Source organism: Sturnus vulgaris, chromosome 2 (assembly GCF_052056855.1).
Source record: "Sturnus vulgaris isolate bStuVul1 chromosome 2, bStuVul1.hap1, whole genome shotgun sequence".
Lineage (NCBI taxonomy): Eukaryota > Metazoa > Chordata > Aves > Passeriformes > Sturnidae > Sturnus > Sturnus vulgaris.
In genome coordinates this window covers 16,538,542-16,559,986 of record NC_142244.1, presented here as the reverse complement: position 1 = coordinate 16,559,986, position 21,445 = coordinate 16,538,542, and the positions used below count along the sequence as shown (strand labels likewise).

Here is a 21,445-nt window from a genome sequence, read left to right as displayed (position 1 = left end):
AGGCTGGACATGAGCCAGCACCATGTGCTCGCAGCCCAAAAAGCCAACCATGTTCTGGGCTGCATCCAAAGCAGGTCAAGGAAGGGGATTCTGCCCCTCTGCTGTGCTCTGATGAGACCCCACTGCAATGCTGCATCCAGCTCTGGGGCACCCAGCACAAGAAAGACGTGGACCTGTAAAAATCAGAGGAGGCCATAAAGATTTATCAGAGGACTGGAAAACTTCTGCTATGAAGACAGGCTGTGGGAGTTGGGGCTGCTAAGCCTGGAAAAGAGAAGGCTCCAGAAGGACTTTAGAGCAGCCTTCTAGTTCCTAATGGGGGGCTTATAAGAAAGAGGGAGAATGACTTTTTGCATGGACAGACAGTGATAAGACAAGGGAGAACAGTTTTAAACTAAAGAGGAGAGGTTTAGGTTAAATTTTTTACTGTGAGAGTGGTGAGGCACTGGCACAGATTGCTCAGGGAAGCTGTGGATGCCCCATCCCTGAAAGTGTTCAAGGCCGGGTAGGGTGGAGCTTTGAGCTGCTCAGGTGGATGGCATCCCTGCCCATCTTTAAGATCTCTTCTGACCCAAACCATTCTATGATTCTATGACTTTGGCAACATTGTGATTCCTAGTACTGTCTTACAGGAAAAACTGTCATCTCAGCCAGAAGTATTGCTGTTGGCTAGTGCTGTATTCCTCTTTCAGCAAGTGCAAAATAGATCACTGCTGCCCAAAGTTGAAGTTGATAGCAGGTCCCCAGATTTTCTTGTTTAAAGCACATTAATCAGAGTTCACCAAGACTGTGTGTTCTTGTACTTGGCCCACTGTGGTTGTTCTGCATGTTCATGGCAGAATTTCCATAATTAGAGGAGTACAGGGAAGAGGTCTGGAGGCTTTCTGTCCCTTTGGAGATATTTTCTGTGGACAAGAATGCCCTCAAGAAGATGGGGTAGCTAAATGCTATGCAATTAGGGAGGCTAATCTGTCTGCAGAGAGCAGCCCTCCAACATGCCAAAAGAAAGGGAAAGGCAGAATGGCTTCTGTAGTTTACCAAACATAGAATCAATGTTATGTCAAAGCTTTCAGTGTCAAGTGGTAGCACAGAGCAAGCTGAGCTTCATCCCACAGTCCCAGCATATGAGGAAGAGGTAAGTTTTGTCTAGTATTCCTGATGCAGATGGGCAATTTAAAATGGTCTATTCTCGCCCTTGCTGTTTTCAGCCTCTCCCTGCTTTTGTGTGGTCACCTCAGAAGTAAACTTGAGCCATTCTGTCACGTGGCTTCTTTCAGCTTGATGCTAACAGTGTAAAGTGACACTGTGCCACCCTGTGTCTGGCAGGAAAGTGTCCCCTCATGTAAAATACCTTTGGAACAGAGGAGGCTGGCAAGGACATAAAGAAAAATAGGCGGAGATTGTGACAATAAACTAATTTTAATTTAAGACAGCTTAATCATTAGTTAGTTTTCTGATTCCTGTCCATATTGGAGCACAGGTTGTTGTACTCCTCTGGAGTGACTGAGTACTGTGAAAGAACTTCCAGAAATTCTTCAAGTGGGCAGAGACCTGCTTTACAGCCTTTCACCACTTGCTCCTGCAAGGCAAAGAGACAGAATCACAGATGCTGTGCACTGTCAAAGCCCTTTTCTGTTGCATGGTGAAACCACAAACCCAAGATTGGCAGGAGGGGCTTCCCACGGGATCTCACCTCTCCACGGTACGACATGCGCACAAACCACTCCTTGGAGCGCCGGTGCTGATACAGTTCCAGGGTCACATCAGCAGCATAAGGTGGCCACTTGTGGTCAAAGGTGCCCAGTGCCAGCAGGAGAGGAATAAGAGTGGAGTCATGAAAAGCGTAGAGGTAGAGCTTTCTGGAAAAAAAAAAAAAAAAGAAGGGAAAAGAAACAATCAGACCTGGAATGTCAGCTGTGTTCCTCCATGGATAGGCAGTAGCAGTCACGCCTTTTCCAGCAGGTGAACACTCCTTTTTATTCCACACTTTCAATGTCTTTCTGAACCACTTTTTCACACTGACAAGTTAGAATTTATAACGATTGGAGGAGAAGTTCTGTGCTGTACCTGGCCTTTTCAGCTGGATTTGAGGGATTTACAGCTGCTTTAATATTCTTCTCTAAGGTATTGAACAGGAGGCCAATATTCATCTGAAGAACTTCTCTAGAAAAGAAGCAGAAATAAATTTACTAGTTTTAAAACCTTCCCACTATTATACATGAAAACTTGAGAACCCTCTTTTCTCTTATGATTTGATAATCTGAATTGAGCATAGCTATGAACTATTAAATGCAATTAATATGGCCAGTTTTTAGTTCAGCTGGTGTGCAGTCACCACTCTAATGTGACCACAGAATGGGAGGGAAGAGGTGTTAACAAGCAGTGTCATGAAGTCTGGCCATGTAAATGGCAATCTAGAAACTCTTTGATTGTTCTCTAGGCTACTTTGTTTCCCTGATCTGGTTTTTGAGTGTATGGGTTTCAGCTAGGGAAGATGACTGCTGCAAAAAGCAGGTGAAGTGGTTGGGGTCTTTGGTGAGGTGGGGCAAGATTCAAGAAAATGGTTGCTGTATTTGAAAAGTAGTTTTTATCCTCTTGTTAAACAAAGAGATGATCTTTATACAATATCTGGTGGGAAGAAATTCCTTCCACCTGATGAATATATCAGTGACTAACTCTCCTGGGTGTTGTGGGAATGGGGTACATCAGTCTTCCACTACCTGAGATCTCTGATACGTGGTAAAGAAAAGACAGTGTTTTGCTACCACCTGAGAAGAGCTAGTGAGTGTGGCAGCTGCAAACGAATCTAAAAGGAAAATGACTGCTAGGCTGGCAACTCAGCCAGCCTTTACAAACAACTGTGGAGGAGGTAATTAGCTGCACGTAGCAGCAGATTCTCTTTGCAAGTAGTTACATGTGTGCAGGACCTGGCATCACTTTTTCCGCTAGCGCCAGCACTTCTCAGCCGAGCTGTGCAAGTGCCATCCCTGGGATAAGCTTCCCAGGCTGGAATTTCGACTGTACTTGTGCAACTGCAAGGGCAGCCTCAGGGCACGGGCTGGGAGCATCTCCTCTTTCCTTCTTTTGCTTTTACCACTGGTTCACTTAAACCCCTGTGGCAACTGAGGCCTTCACTGCCTACCTCAGTGGCTTACTGCTGCTCCTGGGAGACCACCCTCTCCATGAGGATCAACAAAACGGGGTATAAGCCCACATCCTGGTCTCCTCAGTGTGCATTCCTTTTTCCTAGCTCACAGTACTGACTCAAGGCACTGAACTTGGCACTGAGACAGCTGAGGCACAAACCTCATGAGTGGGCTCTGGTGGGGGAATGCAGCAGATGGGAAAGCATTTCTGTCTGCTGAAGTAAGCTGGTTTAGCACATCCATCCCAGGTAAGACAGCCCCTGAGGCCAGAGGCATGGACACAGGAAATCACCTGTCTTCCAGAAGGAAAAGCATAGATTCAACAGATCGGCGCTCCACAGTCTGCTGGAAGCTCTTCAGCATGGGGCAGCTTGGCATATTGTGCACCTGGAATGAGGAGATGCAGCAGAGTGGTAGGGTTTGACCCTTTCTGAACCCAGCATGAAAACACATGGATGGCTGCCCACAGAAAACAGCTGCTCATGTCTCACCATTTGTACTACGATACTCAGGTGAGGATTTTTAGGATGGTTTTAAACACACAGACTTGCTCTGTGTACCAAAAGGATGGATGTTTGTTCTTTAGGATCCAATTCTGTGGAGAATGGCTCCATGTTTTACATTCAGCTGACAGACCAGTTATCATTAGCTCCAGCAAAAAAGAGGTACTAAGGAGGGTTAGAAATGTGCCCAACTTCCTTGCAATAGCAGAAGCAGTCTGGCTCACAGGTAATGTGGTGGAACTGGGATTAAGAAGACTGTTAGGTGCTGAGTGCCAAAAAAGGGAAAGCACTTTGCAATGGGTAAGCAAGGCCCAATGCCTCTCTTATCTCTACATTACACTTGAAAGAAATACTGGATTTCAAGGTAAGAACAAAAATACTGGAGACAAGCCTTCATCCATCCTACTGCAAGGCTGACCCTACATCTTGCTTTTTCAGAAAGCCATGCTATTTCTATAAGCATTCTGGGTTGCATAGAAAGGTATTAGAGTGCACATTAGTATCTGTGGGTCTTGGCACTGTGATTTCCTCCATGTGCATGGAAAGGAGATGTTTTTTCTGTGACAGTGCAACACAACAGCTCAGCTCACCTGCTCAGCAAAAATGTTATCGAGGAGGACAAAGAAATCCACAGACTCATCGCCGTCAATACCCATCCTCTTCTTAATTTTTTTCAAGTCATCTGAGATACCTGGCTGTTGCTTAGCATTCTCTGACCTATCCCTGTAAAGGAATTAAGAAAACCAAGAATTTTTCACACACCAGGAGGCTTTCTGTCTTTTGTTTTTCTCATCACCCAGCCCAGTGGAGTTGTCCCACATCAGTAAGGGGTAGGAGAGAAGCACTGCAGCATGCTGAGGGATTCCTGATGTTGGGAGTCTTGAGCTGCAGAAAGGACAGATGTGTATCCAGATTTCAAGGATCAGACCTGGCTCTCTGCTCTCACAAAGGTGGGAGTAAAAAGTAGGATGAGATGTAAACACCCCAGAAGTGCTTCCCATAAGCAAGGGCTGTGTATCAGCTAACAGATCTGGTTATACTGGAACAGTACATGTCTATGTCTTCAGGGAGTAACCTTTAACTGCCTCATGAAAGAAGAATGGGCAGAAGCTTTGAACTGATTGCTGTATGGTGTGGGAAATGGGAAACACCTAGATACTTGCTTGTAGCTTAAATCCACTTTTTGCTTTGTTAGAAGCCATTTGCATCTTTATGCTGCTTTAAATTTCACTTAAAAAAATTTAACTGAGACTATCCGTGCTGGCCATGTACTCCCTAGGTAGCCTGCAAGCTGAGGCAGAGTGCTTAGTGCAGCTCAAAAAATCTACCTTGATACGGGCACAAAAAGTGCAGTTGGTGGGCAGAGGGGGGCAGGGAGCAGCAGACCCTGCAGTTTAGTCCTTTTTTGGGCTTGTGATGTTACTCAAGGAGGCTGAATTTGCTGCATCTAAGGGCTGTCACCTCACCACTGTCTAGACCAATTCTTTGCCTGCATTGCACAGTGGTCAAGCATTTCACAGTGAGATCTTCCAAGTAAATTCTGACAGCTCTTGAATTTTGAACAGAAGTATGCTAATGTACAATCTAGCCAAACTGTAATAAATCTGCCTCTCTTCTTCATTTTCCACCCTGTGCCCAAACCTGGCACAGGCATTTCAGAGTACTTCACTACACAAACATGAGTGTTCTATGTAGGATCTTCCTTATTTCACTTCATTAGTCTTCATTAAATGTGTCAAGACTGAGTATATTTCAGTTTCTTCAAGGTATGAATGTGACGGGAATGTTGAAATAACCCCCAAACCAGAAGCTGAATATAAAAAGGAGGCCCAATATGTTCACACTTGAAAAGCTTGTTAAGGGATGTAGATGACATTAATTCTGCCCTGCAGCAATGCCACAGACTAGCTGTACATTAGCTAGTAATGAGTGTTTGCTAGACACAGACTAAATTAAGCTGGTCTTTCAAAGAAAAGTCTCTATTTTATTTTCTTCTGCTGCCACTGCCTGGTGTATAATTCCACTTAACAAGTATTTTATACAACTAGCTAACCATTCACAAAGAACAGTAAGTGGTAGGGAAAGAAACTGGGAAATGGGAAGAAATTGTGCTGTTGTAAATTACTACTGCTGAAATCAAACAGCAGTGAAATCATACGGGGAGATATTGCTGGCAATTACCTGGTCAAGTGTTTCAGGCGCTGGCAGTTGTGGTAATTGGGGTAGAGTATTTCAGAGGTTGCTTCATCAGTGACAATGACAACAGATCCTGCAAAACAAGAAGGACGTTTCTGTGATCAGCAGTGCATCTGTGTTTCTTTAGACTGCTTTATAATCACTCTCACAGTCTTTGTGCTCACGTCCAGTGTTACCAACTAGCAATTCCCCCGAGCTATCACCTGCAACACAAACCACTGTACTTGTTTCTGTGCATTTATTTCCACAGGGATGTCTGCTGTGCATCTTGTAAAGCTTCCCAGTTGTGTGTTCATTTTTCTTAGCGCCAAAAATTAGTCTCTGTGTCATGAAGTGTAAGGAGCTCTGGCAAGTCACTTCTACTTGTTAGTGGAACTGAATATGCAAGAAGCAGATGTGAAATTTTTAAAATGCAGAGCATATTTTTAGAACATACAAGTAGACACCAACTGCAGGATACAGGTGAAAGTTACTTCCAGATACTGAACTTGTATCCAAAATACTTGGGTTTCCCTGAGTAACCTTTTTCAGATGTGTGAACTTTTTGCCTTCTTGATTTTGAAGAGGGTTAACACCAACCTCCTTAGCAGGTCTGAAAGAGTAGCAGAAAGATATGCAAAGAGAGGGAACAAGAAAGAATCTACAGTACCAGAACTGGGGAAGGGAGCCAAGTGCAAAGAACCAAGGAAGAAGTAATAACTAGGAGCCAGTGAAAAGTTAGGATGCAGAAGGTGTGTGCATCTAGGGAAGACTAAGCAAGGAAAGGCACTAATCAGAAGTCTCCCCAACCTTCTTTATGTTGTTGGTACAGCCCAGCTAGCAGGCACCGTGTGGACTCCAGATTCCGGAAAATATTAGTGGAACGGACGCTGAAAGAGAGAAAGCAGTTTGTGAGGTAGCACCTTCTCCTTCATGTTAATATGGCTGCAACTGGGGAGGTCCTGCTGGAACTGAGGGTTCTGCTTCCACCATGGCTTTGGAAATCTGTGGTGGGACTCATCTTTTGTCACTATATATATCTTATGTAGACACTGAACACTATAATCTGAACTGCCCTTTAACTGCATGTCAGAGAGAGTGGAGGTAACAAACTGGCACTTCTCTGGTGTGATTTTTTATCTCATGCTAAGCCAGATGCTCTCAGCATTACTGATGTGAGCAGCAGGGGTTGCTTCATCTCACTGAACTTCAGCTGCTTAGAGTGAGTTAAAGTGTGCTCCAGAAATGCCTGTTTCTCTTTGCTCACCACAGAAGTGCATAAAAGAGCACTGCCAGTGGCTCAGCCTAGGTGAGATGAATCTGGCCCTGGCATCACTCTCAGGACTGCTGGGCAATTGGATGCTTTGTGTCACGAGCGAGTTCTAGTGCCAAGCTCTGCAGGCTGAGCAAAGATGAAGGCCCAGGGGCCAGGCAGTTTGCTGTGGGATGGAGAAGGATATGCTAGCTCAAGTTTCCCTAGCGCAAAGCTACTTGTTAAGAGGTAGGAAGAAAGGGAAAGTCCAGGAGGGAACTGAGAGACTCACAAGACCTCAGCAGGCTTAAATGTTGGTGAAAGAAACTTGACTTCTTCCATATAGTTTCTCCTCAGCCTTTCCCCCAGGGCGAATGTCTGCTGCATCCCCACTTTTGTCAGCTGTCCTGCAACAGCACCACCCTAAGAGTAAAAAAAAAAAGAGAGGTCTCCAATGGACTATGGAAATAAAATGTCTACAGAGGAAAGAGGAACCTACCAGGAAATACAACACAACCTTAAATACAGTCTTTCTGTATTCCTCATCCAAGGCTGAGCAGGGCTGAGGTCCTCCATTTAGGTCTGTCACCACATAATCAAACTTAGTCTTAGCAGGTACATCTAAAAGAGTGGGATGCCATTCTACCTGTTTCAAAACAAACAAACAAACAGCGTTTCAGTGGAAAACTTTCAAGGGCATTAAACTAAAGCTGGAGTATTACTTTGTGCTGCCTTGCCAACAACACAACACGGACACAAAGGGATCTCTTTTCACAGCTCATAGAGAAATGAGAGCAGTGCTGCTCTCTGGATTTGCAGATCTGATGTGCAGGAAATGCTGTACTTGCTTTCCTTCCCTGACAGGAGAAGAATCTGTAGGAAATCACAATTTCTACTGTTACACATTGAAAAACTGCTGAGCTAACCTCTGCTGGCTCCCCAGGCCACCTCGGTGGAAGCTGGGGGAGCCAGATCATTTGTGGTACCACTGAGGCAGGAGCCACACCTTTGCTGAGCACCCACTGTGTGGTGCAGAACTTGGCCTTGGCACAGAGCCCTGGGATGCCCATCCCTGCATCCTGCCCCTGAGGGCTCCCTGCAGTTGCAGCAATTGTTCCCTCTGCTATCATCTGTCCCACTAATGCGCTATCGCCGTTCCACTTTAAAGAGTCACAGAATTAATTAGGTTGGAAAGGACGTCTGAGATCATCATGTCCAATCTCTAACTGAACACCACTGTGTCAACTAGGCCACAGTGCTACCTCCAGGGACAGTGACTCCTTCCGAGCAGCCCATTCCAATGGGTCTAATTCCCCCTCTTTGTGAAGAAATTCCTCCTAATATCCAACCTGAACCTCCTGTGGCACAGATTAAAGACTGTCTCCTCTCACCCTGCTACTTCCTCCCGGGAAAAAAAGCCTGACTCATACGACCTCCTTTCAAGAAGTTGTAGAGAGTGAAAAGGTCACCCCTGAGCTTCCTCTTTTCCAGACCAAACACCCCCAGCTCCCTCGGTAGCTTCTCCTAACACTTGTACTTCAGGCCCTTCGCCAGGTCCGTGGCCTTTCTCTGCACCCGCTGCAGCATCTCAATCTCCTTCCTGAACCGAGGGACCCAGAACTGGACAGGGATGATCCCTGCGCTGCTCCTGCTGGCCACACTATTGCTGCTCCAGGCGAGGATGCCATTGGCCTCCTTGGCCACCCGGGCACACTCTGGCTCGCGTTCAGTGGCTGTCAAGCAGCATCCCCAGGCCTTTTTCCACTGGGCAGCTTTCCAGCCACTCTCACCCAAGCCTGTAGCGCGGCATGGGGTGCAAGCTCCAAATTCCCACACTTTCCCCTCAGGAACTATTCTCGGTATTGCCTCGGGAAGGGGAATAAACGCCAAAGCACCAGGCTGCCGGGAGCAAGGCAGGAGCTCAGCAGCGGGTTCAGGGCACCTCCCGCACCACCCCCCGTCCCGTCCCGTCCCACACCGAGCTCACCGGCTCTACCCCCGGGATCGGCCTCAGCGGGGTGCGCGCCCCGTGCCGGAACAGGACCTGCACCAGCCTCAGCTCCAGATCCTGGCGCCGCCCGCCCTCGCCGCCATCCCGCCCGGCAGCCGCCGCCGCCGCTCGCCGCCGCTGCGTCCAGGCGGCCAGGCCACCCAGCAGCCACAGCCGGACCCCCCAGCCCATGGCGGCCCCGCCGGCCCGGCCGCGCCGCGGGGAACAGTGGGAAGCGCAGTCCGCGGCTGGAGCCCCGCCTGGAACCGGGCAGGGACGAGCAGCAGGCGCGGACTGCGGCTCCCGGCGGGCGCCGCGCAGGGGAACCGTGTGGGGCCGGGCTGGGCTGGGCGGGACCGGCCGCGCCCCCGCCCCATGGGGGCACGGCCGTCACCCGAGCCCGCCGCCACCGTGCGCCTCTGCACGCCGGCTGTAGTTTGTTATCTTCCCCGTGCACAACAGCCCGTTCCAGGCTTGGGGAAGGCGGCCCACTGGAAAAGGAAAAACTCTCCTGGGGTTCTGGTTCTGGTCACAGCGACCGAACTGAGACAGGTGTGCCCAGGTGGCCAAGGAAGCCAATGGCATCCTTGCCTGGAGCAGGAATAGCGTGGCCAGCAGGAGCAAGGGCAGGGATTGTCTCTCTGTACTCGGCACTGGTGAGGCCATCCTGGGATGCTGTGTCCAGTTTTGGGCCCCTCACTTGGAAAAAGGCATTGAGGGACTGGAGCACGAGTGTTCTGAGGAGCCACTGAGGGAGCCGGGGGTGTTTGGTCCGGGGAGAAGGAGGCTCAGGGGGGACCTTGCTGCTCTGTACAACACCTGAAAGGAGGATGTTGGAGCCAGGCGGGGCTGGGCTCTGCTCCCAGGGAACAGGATGGGAGGAAAAGGCCTCAAGCTGTGCCAGGGAGGTTCGGGTTGGACATCCAGAGGGATTTCTTCACAGAAAGGGTGATTAGGTATTGTAATGAGCTGCCCGGGGAGGTGTTGGAGGAGCAGGGCAAGGGTGAAGGATAAAGAGCGGGGAGAGGATGGTGACCTGCACGAAGGGCAGAAGGAGGAGCTGCTGCCGGTGGTGCGAGGTTGGCACAGACAGCAGGACCTGCAGAGGGAGGATTTTGGTCATCTCCTCGTGTCCCTGAAAGGGTCACCTCAGTTTTCTGAGCTTGAGAGTATGTGAAACACAGAGGCACAACAAGAGCAGAGAGAGAAGGGGGGGAAATGTTTCAGAAACCAAGAAAAAAATAACAAATTAAGGAATGAAGCCTTAATCTTGTGTTTCAAGAGAGAGGGGTCACAAATGCTGAGGGGAGATGGAACAGGAAAAGTAGTTAAGAGGGGGAGGAAGGTGGAAGGGAGATAGAAGTGATGTGATAGAAGTGACCAGGGAGAGAGGCTCACAGTGAATTTTTTTGTATTTGCATTCCAATGTTACCCTGGAAGAAAACCCCAGTTCCTGTGAAGTGAATGCTGGGGCTGCAGGGTCCCTCCTGGGTGGCCCTGGCTGCTGCCAAGCAGCATTACTGGTGAGATGTATTTTAGATTACACCACGCCACAGCAGGTGCGTGCAATTAGAGGAGGGATCTCTGAAATAGCAGGCGCCTGTCAATTTTTTAGCAAATGGTGTTGCCCTGTTTTTTTTTTCCTTTGTCCAACTGTGTAGAAATTTATTCTAAGATGCACCATCTTTACAGAAACATTTTCAAAGGACCTGTTATTTTTACCCTTCTGTTACTTTTTGTGACCAGACGAGGAGCAGAAGGCTAATCCAATGGCCACCAGGGGTGAAATTTTTTCACTGAAGGAAAGTAATGAGCTCTAATGAACAAGCAAGTTTCAGGAAACTTTCCACTCTGAAAGCAGAGGGCAGATTTCCTCCTGGTTGGAATTTAACCAAATTGCAATGATTGCTATCTTTGTGAAATATTATCATTGCTGTCATTTGCCTTTTACAGTGCTACAGAAATGTATCACACCTCAGAACACTCTAGTTTGATAAGTTTGCATTTACATCCTCCTTTTTCTGAAAAGGAAACTGAGTCATAATGAGTTTTGTAGTTTGACCAAGTCACGCAGCCATTGTGTGGCTGATACGTTGATAAGGTGCGAGGCCAACTAGCATGATTAGATTTTTTTTGTTCCACAACATGGATTGAAATTAAATAATGCTATAAAAATACCCACAAAAGAAACAATTTAACCTAATGAGTTTGTGTGTTTTATTGTTTTTTGGACTAAGTGAGCACCTTATCCTGGAACAAAGGTAAAGGATGGCCAGGTTGGATGGGGCTCTGAGCAGCCTGGTCTAGTTGAAGGTGTCCCTGCCCATGGAGGAGTTTGAACCTGGATGATCTTCAAGGTCCCCTTCCAACCCAAACCATTCTGTCATTCTATCATTCTATGAAAGGTCTTAATCTCTTTATGGTGTAAATCAGAGATTAGCCATGAAATGTTTGTATGGTAGAGGCACAAAAAGCATTTGGATGCCCCTTAGGGAGGGGGTTTATTTCCCCCCGATTGGTAGGGGTCAGAAAATAGACATTACCTTGAGTTCTTTGGTTCCTTTCCCAAGTGCATTTTGCTCAGCAAGGAGAGTGAACTGGAAATGTTCTTCCACAACTCTTCACCACACAGGCTGCAGCTGGGCTGGGAGCCTGGCTGCTGGAGAAGGGTGGCTTAACCAGCCTGGTGTGACTGCCCAAAGTGGGCCACAAGCAGCTCCTGCCAAGCATGATATCTCTTGTGTGCCAGCCTTGTTTTGGGGCAGCTCCACCTCTGGGTGGAGTACGGGCTGCTCTGCTGTAGCACAAAGTGTTTTCCTGCCCTTCCAAAAACTTATTCCACCCCAAAATGTTCCCATGACTGGGAACATTTCTGAGTGCAATGAAGGTGCTTTTGCTGTGGTCCCTTGAAGTGATCACACAGGTACTGAGATCTCAAAAGCAACATGGGCAGGAGTTTGTACAGGATTCATGTTTGGAATCACAGGCTGCTGCATCCTGCAGCCAAAAGAACTTTCTCCATTCCCAGCTCTGGAGCTAATGGTGGTGTCTCTGTGTCCTGCAAGGACTGCTGACCACAGTGGCTATTATAAACCAGTCAGTCTGGGCATGGAAGCTGTATTCCCTTCACAAAGCGCTGAATTTTATTTATAAATTGTTTGAGTGTGCTGTGCTGCTTCCTGTGGAGCCGTATCACTCTGTCTCCTCCAGTCTGTCTGTTGTGGTGAACCTTGTAGCCAGCTGCTTTGTGAGCAAGGCGCCTGGGGAAATGGAAGGAATGTTTCCACTCCTAAAGTCACTGATCCTTTGGGGTGGAATTGGCAAAAATAAACTGCTGAATGCCACCCCAGACTGAGCCCTCCCTGCAAGACACCATTCATGATACACTGTACAGATCTGACGCATCTTGTCTCATTTTCTGCATGCTTTCACATCAGTGCTTTACCTTCCAGCAGTGTAATGATGTGTGTCGATACTTAGAGGTCATAATTTAATTTCTGAATTCCTGCAGGTTATCTGGGAGAGTCCTGGAAATCAGAGTTGTCATAGGGCTGGCAATGTGAGGAGATTTTTGGAGATCTTCTTCTATGTATTTTAGAAACAGATCATCAGACAGTTGGTAGTTTCCTGCCTCTTTTACCTGGGAAGATGTGGCTTTCCCTCACTACTTTTCTTTGTCATTTCCAGGCTTGGGCATTTGGTCATTGTCGGTGTGGCAGTGGAAGAACTGGAAGCCAGCCATGTGCTGGCGATGGACCCCCTGTGCCAAGGTTCAGCCTCTGCCCAGTAACCCAGCACACAAGATGCATTCCCTGCCTTCTGTTTTTCTTTTGTTCCAACTTTGTCATCCTAAACTGGATGATGCCTGCAGCCATCTGCTGCATTTGGTAGTCTGCGGCATCATGCCGACTCAATTATGTGCCGCTCTGGGAGAACAGCAGGCTGGTTTTCTCTTCAGCTCTGAAAGAGTGTTTTTCCCTTGCACAGGAAGGCTGAGGGAAGTAGGAGCCTGCTGGATAAGCTGTTCCCAGTCGTGTCAGGTGGACTCTCCGTGCCTGTGCAGTCCAGGTGTGGTGGGAGGGCTGCCAGTCTGTCACTGTGCCCGAGATGCTGCATCCTGGGACTCAGTGCTCTGATGCCATGGCAGATGTACTCCCCTGTGGCAGCACTCAACCATTTGGCACTTTGAAGCTTTATCACCTCATTTCCTTTTTGTGGATATATATTAAACCAAGGGTTTTTCTATTAAACCAAATGTTTTGGGATGATACGAAATTAAAAAGGTGATGGTGCAAGTGTAAATTACATTTGCTTTTTTTCAAAACAATCAGGGGAGAAGGGCAGCAAAGAGATGATGTTGAGCCTTACAGTGGACTCCTAGCAAAGTTGTTTTGTTATGCTTTCATCCTCAGAGATAAGTGACCATGCAGGAGGATTTATGTGTGTGATTCAGCCTGTGACATCAGTCTTCTTCCTGTGGTGGGCAGAGGAGACATAACTGAAATCTGAGTTGAAATGTTATCTATTTCCCCCCCTCCTTTTTCTTTCCTTTTTTTCTTTTTTCTGCAGGTTTAGGATAAATTTTGAGACTCCAAGACTGCTTCATGTTTTCTTCTTCGCTTTCCCTGCAGGCAGTGGACTTGATGGATTTCAACATACAGCCACTCACGTTTGCTGTTTGACTCCTTCTGGGCTGTCCACAGTGCCCTGATCCTTTTTCCCCTTCAGTAAATTCTCCTCTTCATTACATGAGGATAGGGGTCAGATCAAGTGGTGGGGAGCTAGAAAACAGGGACCTGTGCTATTTACGTTTAAGACATTTCTGGCCCCACCATCTGTTCCATGTGTGTTATTTTCAGAAGGGCAATAATCCACAGGAGGTCAAGAGGGTGGAATTGTGTGAATATATCGGGTGAAGGAAATCAAGACGCTTGGGAGTACCCAGGCCTTGTCATGACAGAGAGTCTGGATCCCAGATGATTCTGGCTGGAAGGACTCAAGGAGAGTTCTCAAAGTGCTGCTTGCATGGCTAGGAAAGGCTGCTCAGCTGGGTGTTTGTTAGCTGCTTTCAAGAGTCATCTGTGTTTACACTGCTGGAAGGACCACCTGTTCTTTTTTTGAACAATAATATGTGTATGTGTGTGTGTGTGTGTATTGCTGCATTTCTGCATTTATTTTTAGCCCTTTCTAAAAACCCACGACAGGTTTGAAAGATGCTGTGGATTGTGAGTGGTGCCTGGCGGCATTGCTCACATTGATGGTTGTCAGAATTTCCATGCTAAATCTCTACTTTGAAAGGTTTATAACTCATCCTTCTATTCCTGGTCCTGCAGCTCTCATACCCTGGAAAAAATAAAGTAAAATAAAATAATAAAAACCAACAAAACAAAGCAAAAAAATAAGTAACTTTTTAAAAACTACATTTTTCCTTGCAGATTTGTGGAAATCAGACTCGTTGGCCTAAACAAGAGCTTTTTCAAAGCAGGCATTGAGTCTTGTCACTTTATTTTTCAGCACCTAATTGCAAATGTGTGACAGGTCTCTTTAATGTGTTTCATATGGTCAAAGGGAGAAGCTGTTTTGCATATCAGGCTGATACAGGCAGTTGATGGTGTAAAATGTCAGGGAGCTAAGTGCTGTTAGCTCCCCATCAGCAGCTCTGAGGAAGCATAAAACCAGATGAATTGTGGCAAAGGTTGGGCAGTCCCCACAGCTGGGGTGACACCAGTTGCAGAATCACAGGGTGAATGCTCCTTGTATCAAGAGCTAGCAGAGACATGAGACATACCATGGTTCTTTACATTCATAAGAAAAGGACATCCATTTTGCTATCATGTGCAATCAGCAAGAGAAATCCAGTACAAAGCAGCAGTTGATAATTTTAAGAAATATATTGTTATCCCTTATTAATTTTATGGTCCATATTTTGGAAGTGTCTCCCATCCATGCAATGCAAAGCAGGTTGCAGTTGTTAATCTGCACCATTCCCTGGTGAAGTCCTACACACATCCTGATGACTCCTGGTGCCCACCCAGGAGAGATGGTGTTGGGAGGAGATTTAATGGAGTGCCCTGGTGCTGCTGAGAATCCATGGCAAAACAGGCAACAGCACCCAGGAGCCTGACTCAGGCAACAGTGCTAGAAGGAGTGAGCTGCATCTCTTCTGAGAGTTTTCCCAGGTTTGGAAAGCTGTTGGAATGTTGGCTGCAAACAATACATTTGTATGCAGGCAGTAGGCACTAATTCAAAACACGAAGGTAATGAGCTTGAAACTGGGTCCTGATGCACAGTGAGAGCGTGGAGGGAGCCCTGGGAACTTGAGCTGAATCAGAGTCAGGGTAATTTCTCATGCAGCATTCAGCAGGCCACTCAAACTCAGATTATATTTTGGCAGATGGGAATAACACTTATTCCCTGTCTCTCTGGGAAGGCTGTGAGGTAGCAAAAGTACATGCAGAAGGCTTTGTATATGCAAGAGCTCAGCTGTTTTTTCACACTGTATTAGTAGCTGTTTGAATGACAGATACGACCTTTCCTTCAGGTCTTTTCTGACAGCTCTGGACCCTTATGGTTATGAAAACACTGCTATTACAAAATGGAAATAGTTGGGTGGCTTTTGTGCATGTTGCATGTTGCAACACACACAGTGTTGCTGAAGACACGGAGTTTAAACTCTTTTATCCTGATTTGTCTTTCTCTGCAACTGATTTTTCTGAAGACACAAAGGTTTTTTATTCTGGTCCCCCTGTATGTCTATTGCCTATCTCAGGTCATGGCATTCCTGTAGGCTCTCAGCACCTCCTTAGTGGGAGGCAGGGGCCACTATATTTTTTCAGATGGGAATTTCAGGCAGGCAAAGCCAAAGATGACTGGCCTGTTGTCAGGCATAAAGCTTCTTGGAGCAGGAACCTGAGGGCACTCTCCAAATTTCTAGGCTGGTGCCTGAGCTGCTTGTCCAGGCTCAGTGTTATCTTTTGCTGCTGTTCTGATCCCATCTGGCTGTCAGCTGTACCAGCCAGTGCTCCGTGGGTATTTATGCTGCTGCCAGTTCTCATGTCTCAATTGGGAGTCATTTAATGCGGGTGACTGAGATTCCTGGAGAGGAAGAATTTGAAGTATCCCAGACAATGGTATGGCTGACATAGTTTTTGTCATAAGACTATGTTTTAGTATTAATTTTAAGGATTGTTGACATGAGCTTTCCTTGGGCTTCAGGATCTGTGGTTTCAGCCATAAAATAGGGTCAGAGGCACAACGGTCTTGGTGTTGGAGTTTAATATCCTTCTCTGGTAAATAAATAGAATAAATGGGAGGAGAAACATATGTTTTAAAATTTCCAGCCATGGTGAGATTTTAAGAAAGAGGCAGCACAACATTTTTCATGATGCATTTGGCATTCCTGGTAAAGCCTGACTGCAAGTCAACAGTCAACACCTGAGTCAGAGAAGGGAATGGAGCACGTCTCCCTTAGTAAAATACTTGATTGTATGTTCTCTTACTCTCAATTACCTTAATTTGAAGCGTGGACCTAATGAATATTGCTAAATGGTTTGAAACAAACAGCAGCCCTGTGGACAAAAAATAGTCATTATGAGCTGCAGTGTATCAACCACAGTGAATTTTTCACAGATTTGTAGGTTTGAATGCTGGGGTGACTGGTCTGGCTGTTTGATTAGTGTAGGGGAGAGGACCTTACCCAATAATTTCCAATGGGGTCAGTAACTTCTATTGGTACCAGTGCACACCTTTTAAAATCCCATCACAATAAGTAGAAATTAGCTCATCCCTAGACTGTGCTTTCCAATTGTTAATTAAAATAATACTTCTCATTGTAAGAGTGCTTCTCTTAGAGTAGCAGTCAGCTGTCAGAAATGTTGTTCCTTTTTGCAAGGACTCACAATTCAGGATTAAAATGCACCTGGTGTGATGGCACCCCCGATTTGGGGTGTGGGAGGAGTGCTTTGGAGTGTGCCAGGTGTGCACTAGGGCAGGAAAAGGGATAATGTATCTCGTGTTTTTTCCTTTGATGATCTGGAGCTCTCAGGTACCTCACTGTGATGTGCTTGAGTGGCCAGAGATATCCATCAGGAATCAGTGAGGATTATTCCGAGTTCCCTTTAATTTAATGAACGTCTTCATTGTTGATTTAGGACTGAGTAATTTAATGAACTTTTCAGAAAGTCCTCAAATTTGGCATTTCTCTGGAAATGTCAGAGATGAATCTCGTGAAGCTAGAAATAGGGAGAGCAAAGTGCAACTATATCCTAAGAAAATACAAAGCCACAGAGGGGGAAAAAATAATACAAAAAAAAGTAATTTCAGAGGAAAAAAGGTGAGAAAAGAGGTGAGAAAAGTGTTCTCATGGTCTGCAAGGGTTAAAAAAATGAATTGAACTGAATGTGAAAAATTAATATGAATTGGAAAAAAGTGCATTTTTCTGTGAGTATGCAGCCAAGATGTAGGTAATTTCTGCTATATATGTGTACCTAAGTGCTTTCTTGAGTCTGGGCTGAAGTGGAAGAAAAGCAAGGTGGGAAAGAAAATGTGGTTTCACTGGACTACACGATTTTGCAATGGCTAATTTTGGACACTTGTTTCTGAAAAGTCTTGCCTGTAGCCTGGCATACATCAAACTGGTTCTGTCAGAAGCACTTTTCAACCTCAAACTTTGTTCCCAGGCCGAAGAGCTGGCACGGCATTTACTCCAAAACCCAAACAAATAGCAGCAAGTTTCTGACCTCAGGCTTGCCTCTTGCTGCTAATCTAATTCCTTTTAAGGGTAGGAGCTGGTGGTTAACATGATTTCTAGTGAAACCCTGCTTGCAGCTGAATATGAGAGTGTTGGGTTTTGCTGAGGCTGTTGATAAAAATGTCATGGCCACACACTCATATCCAGTTTCTAGGAAAATCTTCTGATGTGTCTTTTGCATTCTTTATATTGTCATATGGCTGACCATCACTGACATGCTTTCTTAGGTTCATGTCCAATAAGAGCATGAAATTTAACTCTCTCGTGGGTCCCAACCAGGTCATTTTGACCCCTAGCTTGGCTCCATCTGCTTTACCCCTTCCTGCCTAAAACAACTTTATTGTAATGAGGAGCTCTTGCATATGAAGAATGAGTCCTAAACCTCGATTCTGAGAAATCCTTGAGCTGTGATCCAGCCCCAAGAGGTGGAGATGTCCTCCCAAAAAATAGCAGGGGATCTGCAGCAGGCATGGTCTTGCTCCTGCAAATGCTGCAGTGGGGGTGTTTTTCTTGCCTGTCATGTGCCAGCCAAACAGAGTTTGTAATACAGAAATGAAAAGAGAAAAAAATGCTTAATCTTCTAATAAAATGTAGCCACCTCAAGGGAGGAGAGTTGGCTTAATGTAGCAGACCTGCAGGCCTCAGTCGGGGAATAATTTGAAAGGAATATGTAAATATTGCAGCTTTGCTGCATTTTGCTTTCTGACTTTTTCAGGGGGAATACTTTTTTCCAGCATGCATGGAATGATGGCTTTGATTCATGCAGACCAGTGGGTTTGTGTGAATGGGTTGGTTATGAAGCCTGGCATGTTAAAGAACGGGGGAATGGTTTTATGCTGGTGCTGCAGTGTGTTCATAGAACCATAGAATGTGTTGGGTTGGAAGGGACCCATCAGGCTCATCAAATCCAGCTCCTGACCCTGCACAGGACACTCCAAGAATCACACCATGTGCCTGAGAACATTGTCCAAACACTTCTTGAACTCTCTGAGTCTTGGTGTTGTAACCACCATTTCCACCAGGCAGTACATCACAGTTCTCCTAGGTGCTTTCTATTACTAATCTAAATGCATTTAATGGTACTTAAAATGTATTTTGGTGAGTATTTATTACATAAAGTCTCCAGTGGATGTGTGTTGTTTGGTTTGTGATTGGCTACACAGCACTGGGTTGGTTACACAATACTCTGCGTGCTTCCTGAGGGCTGGAAGAACACAGAGCTGCCTCTGGGGTAGATATTGGCCCATATGAATTTAAATTTTGATTTCTTTGACTGACATTTAGTTTCTGAGAACTCTGTTGCCCGTCAAACCCAATTGTTCAAATGTCTGTGGGAAACCAGTGGTGGTATGTGAATGTGGCCTCAGCAAATTCGTTTTTAAAAATGTGAACCAATGTTCACTGGAGGAAAAATGAAGCATTTCTGCATTATTTGGCTACAGTGAGTTTTACAAGCTCATTTGATCCTCTTTCTTTTTCTGTCATCAGATTTTCATGACAAAGTTATATATGTATGGCATTACAATTCCCGAGCTCACCAGAAAGATCTTTAATCATCTAGACCATATAAGCAACAAACACTTCAGGCAAAAGCAAAGCTATTAATTTTGCACTTCAAAGTCACAGTTTTTTTCCCCTATAAAGTGTATCTTATAGAGCTGCCATTCTCTATCTTCATTCTCAGTCTATCCATACCTCTGGTGCTGCTGCTAACACGAATCACTGAAATGTTCTTTATTCACAAATGTGTGCAGAACTTGCCATCAGCCCTGTACAGGATCCCCTCCCGTCACCCGTGCTGGGAGGAGGTGCTGGATTCCCTCAGGGGCACTTAGAGCCTTCTGGCCGTGCTGCCTGGTTGCTGTGAGCCTCCCAAAGGAGCTCCCCTGGGAACAGCAGCTCCCTTCGTGCCTGTGTTAGTCCCAGGCTCCCCAGGAGACAGCGATGCCAGCAGGGAAGCTGCTCTGGAGTACCTGCCATTGCTGTGTGTCAGGCTCTCTGCTATGCTACACTGACTTTTTGAATTCCTAATTTCTGCCTTCTTTGTACTTTGGCCATTTCCAGTCCAGTCAAGCATGGTCTCATTCCTGTGACCACACAGTGCATTTGTTCTTTGGGGTTTGGGTCTTCTGTCATCTTCCTACCTATTTCCTTCCAACAGTCTGAAACTTTATCAGCACTGAATTTGCTTGAGTATTGTCTTGCCCACATGTTCTGAAAGAGGAAACAACTTGCTTGACCCATGTCCTTTAGATCAGTCATTATTTTTAAGACTCTCCCTCAATTTCTCCCTCAAATTTCTCTTAGCCTGCTCAGCTGTCCCACTGTGCTGTTCAGGGAGAAGAACTCAGAGGCATGACCTTGTCTCAGCTCAATACTTTATTAGTTTTGGCATTCTATGTATTTTTAAATATAGGTTTTCCTTTTATAGGATTAAGTATTTCAGTTTTAAAGGCTTGTTGAAAGACGTTTCTCTGTATTCCTATCTCAGGCTCAGCAGCTGATCAGCACAAGGCTGCAGACCAGAACTGACTTCTGGGTCCTTCAGACACCAGCTAGAGGAAGAAATGGTTTGAGGTGTGCTGACCAAGGAGATAACTGGGGTTGGTGTTTCTGTCAAATGTTGGTTCCAGCTGTTGCTGGAGAATTCACAGTTCTGAGAGTCTGAGCAGTCCTGGCAGGTAGAATTGGAGAAAAGAGGAGCAAGAACAGAATGAAAAGCTCTCATGTTTCCTCTTTTCTCCCTCTCAGAGTATTGTCTTTGTAATGCTGCCTTTTACAGATTGAATACCTATCCAAGGACTGAATTTAATATGTAATGTTGATTCAAGTTGCTACTATAAGATTGTCTAGCCATCCATCTGGTACAAAGCAATATATACTAAATCTGTCTGAAAGGACAGGCCAGCCCGAAGTAAATGTGCTTCTATCATGGTGTGACAGCCTGGCCAGCCTTGACAGTGGGTTCCAAGAATCACAAGTTTATGGTCTGTCAGCTAGTGCAAACATCCATCCATCAAATATTCCCCATTTGTTATACCTAGAAGACAGAATCATGGAGGCATTAAGAAATGGGTGGCAGAGGGAAATTATCTGCTTTGATACATTCAATCTCTAGGATGAGAGACAGCTAAGATGGTTGCACTCCTCTGGTCTCAAAATCACCAAAACCCCACCCATGAACGTGGTTGGATCACAGAGGTCTGAGACAGCACAGAGGAGATCCTTGTCCTCTTTTTTCAGTTCTACCTTGTCCTCCAGCAGAGACTGTAGCTGAGTTTTTGAAGTTTGGCTGTTGCTTGTTTTAAACCATGAATGGTTTATTAAACAAGCTCTGTGTTCATGCTTGAGTGGCTTTACTAAACATTAATGTCACTCAGTAGCCAAGCGTTCCATGGGGAGTGCTCCTGACTTCCCCATTGCCTGTCTGTCACAGCAAGGTGGCACCCTAAGGGACAGGCATGCTCAGGGCTGTACACATGCCAGTTATAAACTCAGGACCAATCCTGCCTTCCTGCTGCACTGTGGGGCTGGGGCTCCTCAGGTGGCATCCTCACTCCTGAGCTCAAAACCCCCAAAGCACAGCTCCTTAATCTTAAAGGGTCCCTGAGTTTCTAATGCAGTTAAAGG

General features: G+C 46.0%; 1 protein-coding gene across 1 annotated transcript; it reads right to left on the bottom strand.

The window, feature by feature from the left end:
* Window positions 1–1,400: 1,400 nt before the first annotated feature.
* Window positions 1,401–9,314, bottom strand: ACP6 (acid phosphatase 6, lysophosphatidic). The gene is made up of 10 exons (XM_014882847.2): window positions 9,064–9,314; window positions 7,594–7,722; window positions 7,369–7,499; window positions 6,635–6,714; window positions 5,831–5,918; window positions 4,240–4,372; window positions 3,439–3,533; window positions 2,068–2,163; window positions 1,694–1,859; window positions 1,401–1,579 (listed from the first exon to the last, which is right to left on the bottom strand). The coding sequence occupies exons 1-10, from the start codon at window positions 9,256–9,258 to the stop codon at window positions 1,442–1,444; spliced, it is 1,251 nt and encodes a 416-aa protein (XP_014738333.1). The 5' UTR covers window positions 9,259–9,314; the 3' UTR covers window positions 1,401–1,441.
* Window positions 9,315–21,445: the final 12,131 nt, after the last annotated feature.

Coding starts and splice junctions, on each gene's coding strand:
- ACP6 (XM_014882847.2), bottom strand. CDS start 9,258: ATGGGCTGGGGGGTCCGGCTGTGGCTGCTGGGTGGCCTGGCCGCCTGG. Junction 2,164..3,438: donor CTTTTCCTTCTGGAAGACAG/GTGATTTCCTGT, acceptor CTTCTTTTCTAG/AGAAGTTCTTCAGATGAATA. Junction 1,580..1,693: donor GCATGTCGTACCGTGGAGAG/GTGAGATCCCGT, acceptor TTTGCCTTGCAG/GAGCAAGTGGTGAAAGGCTG.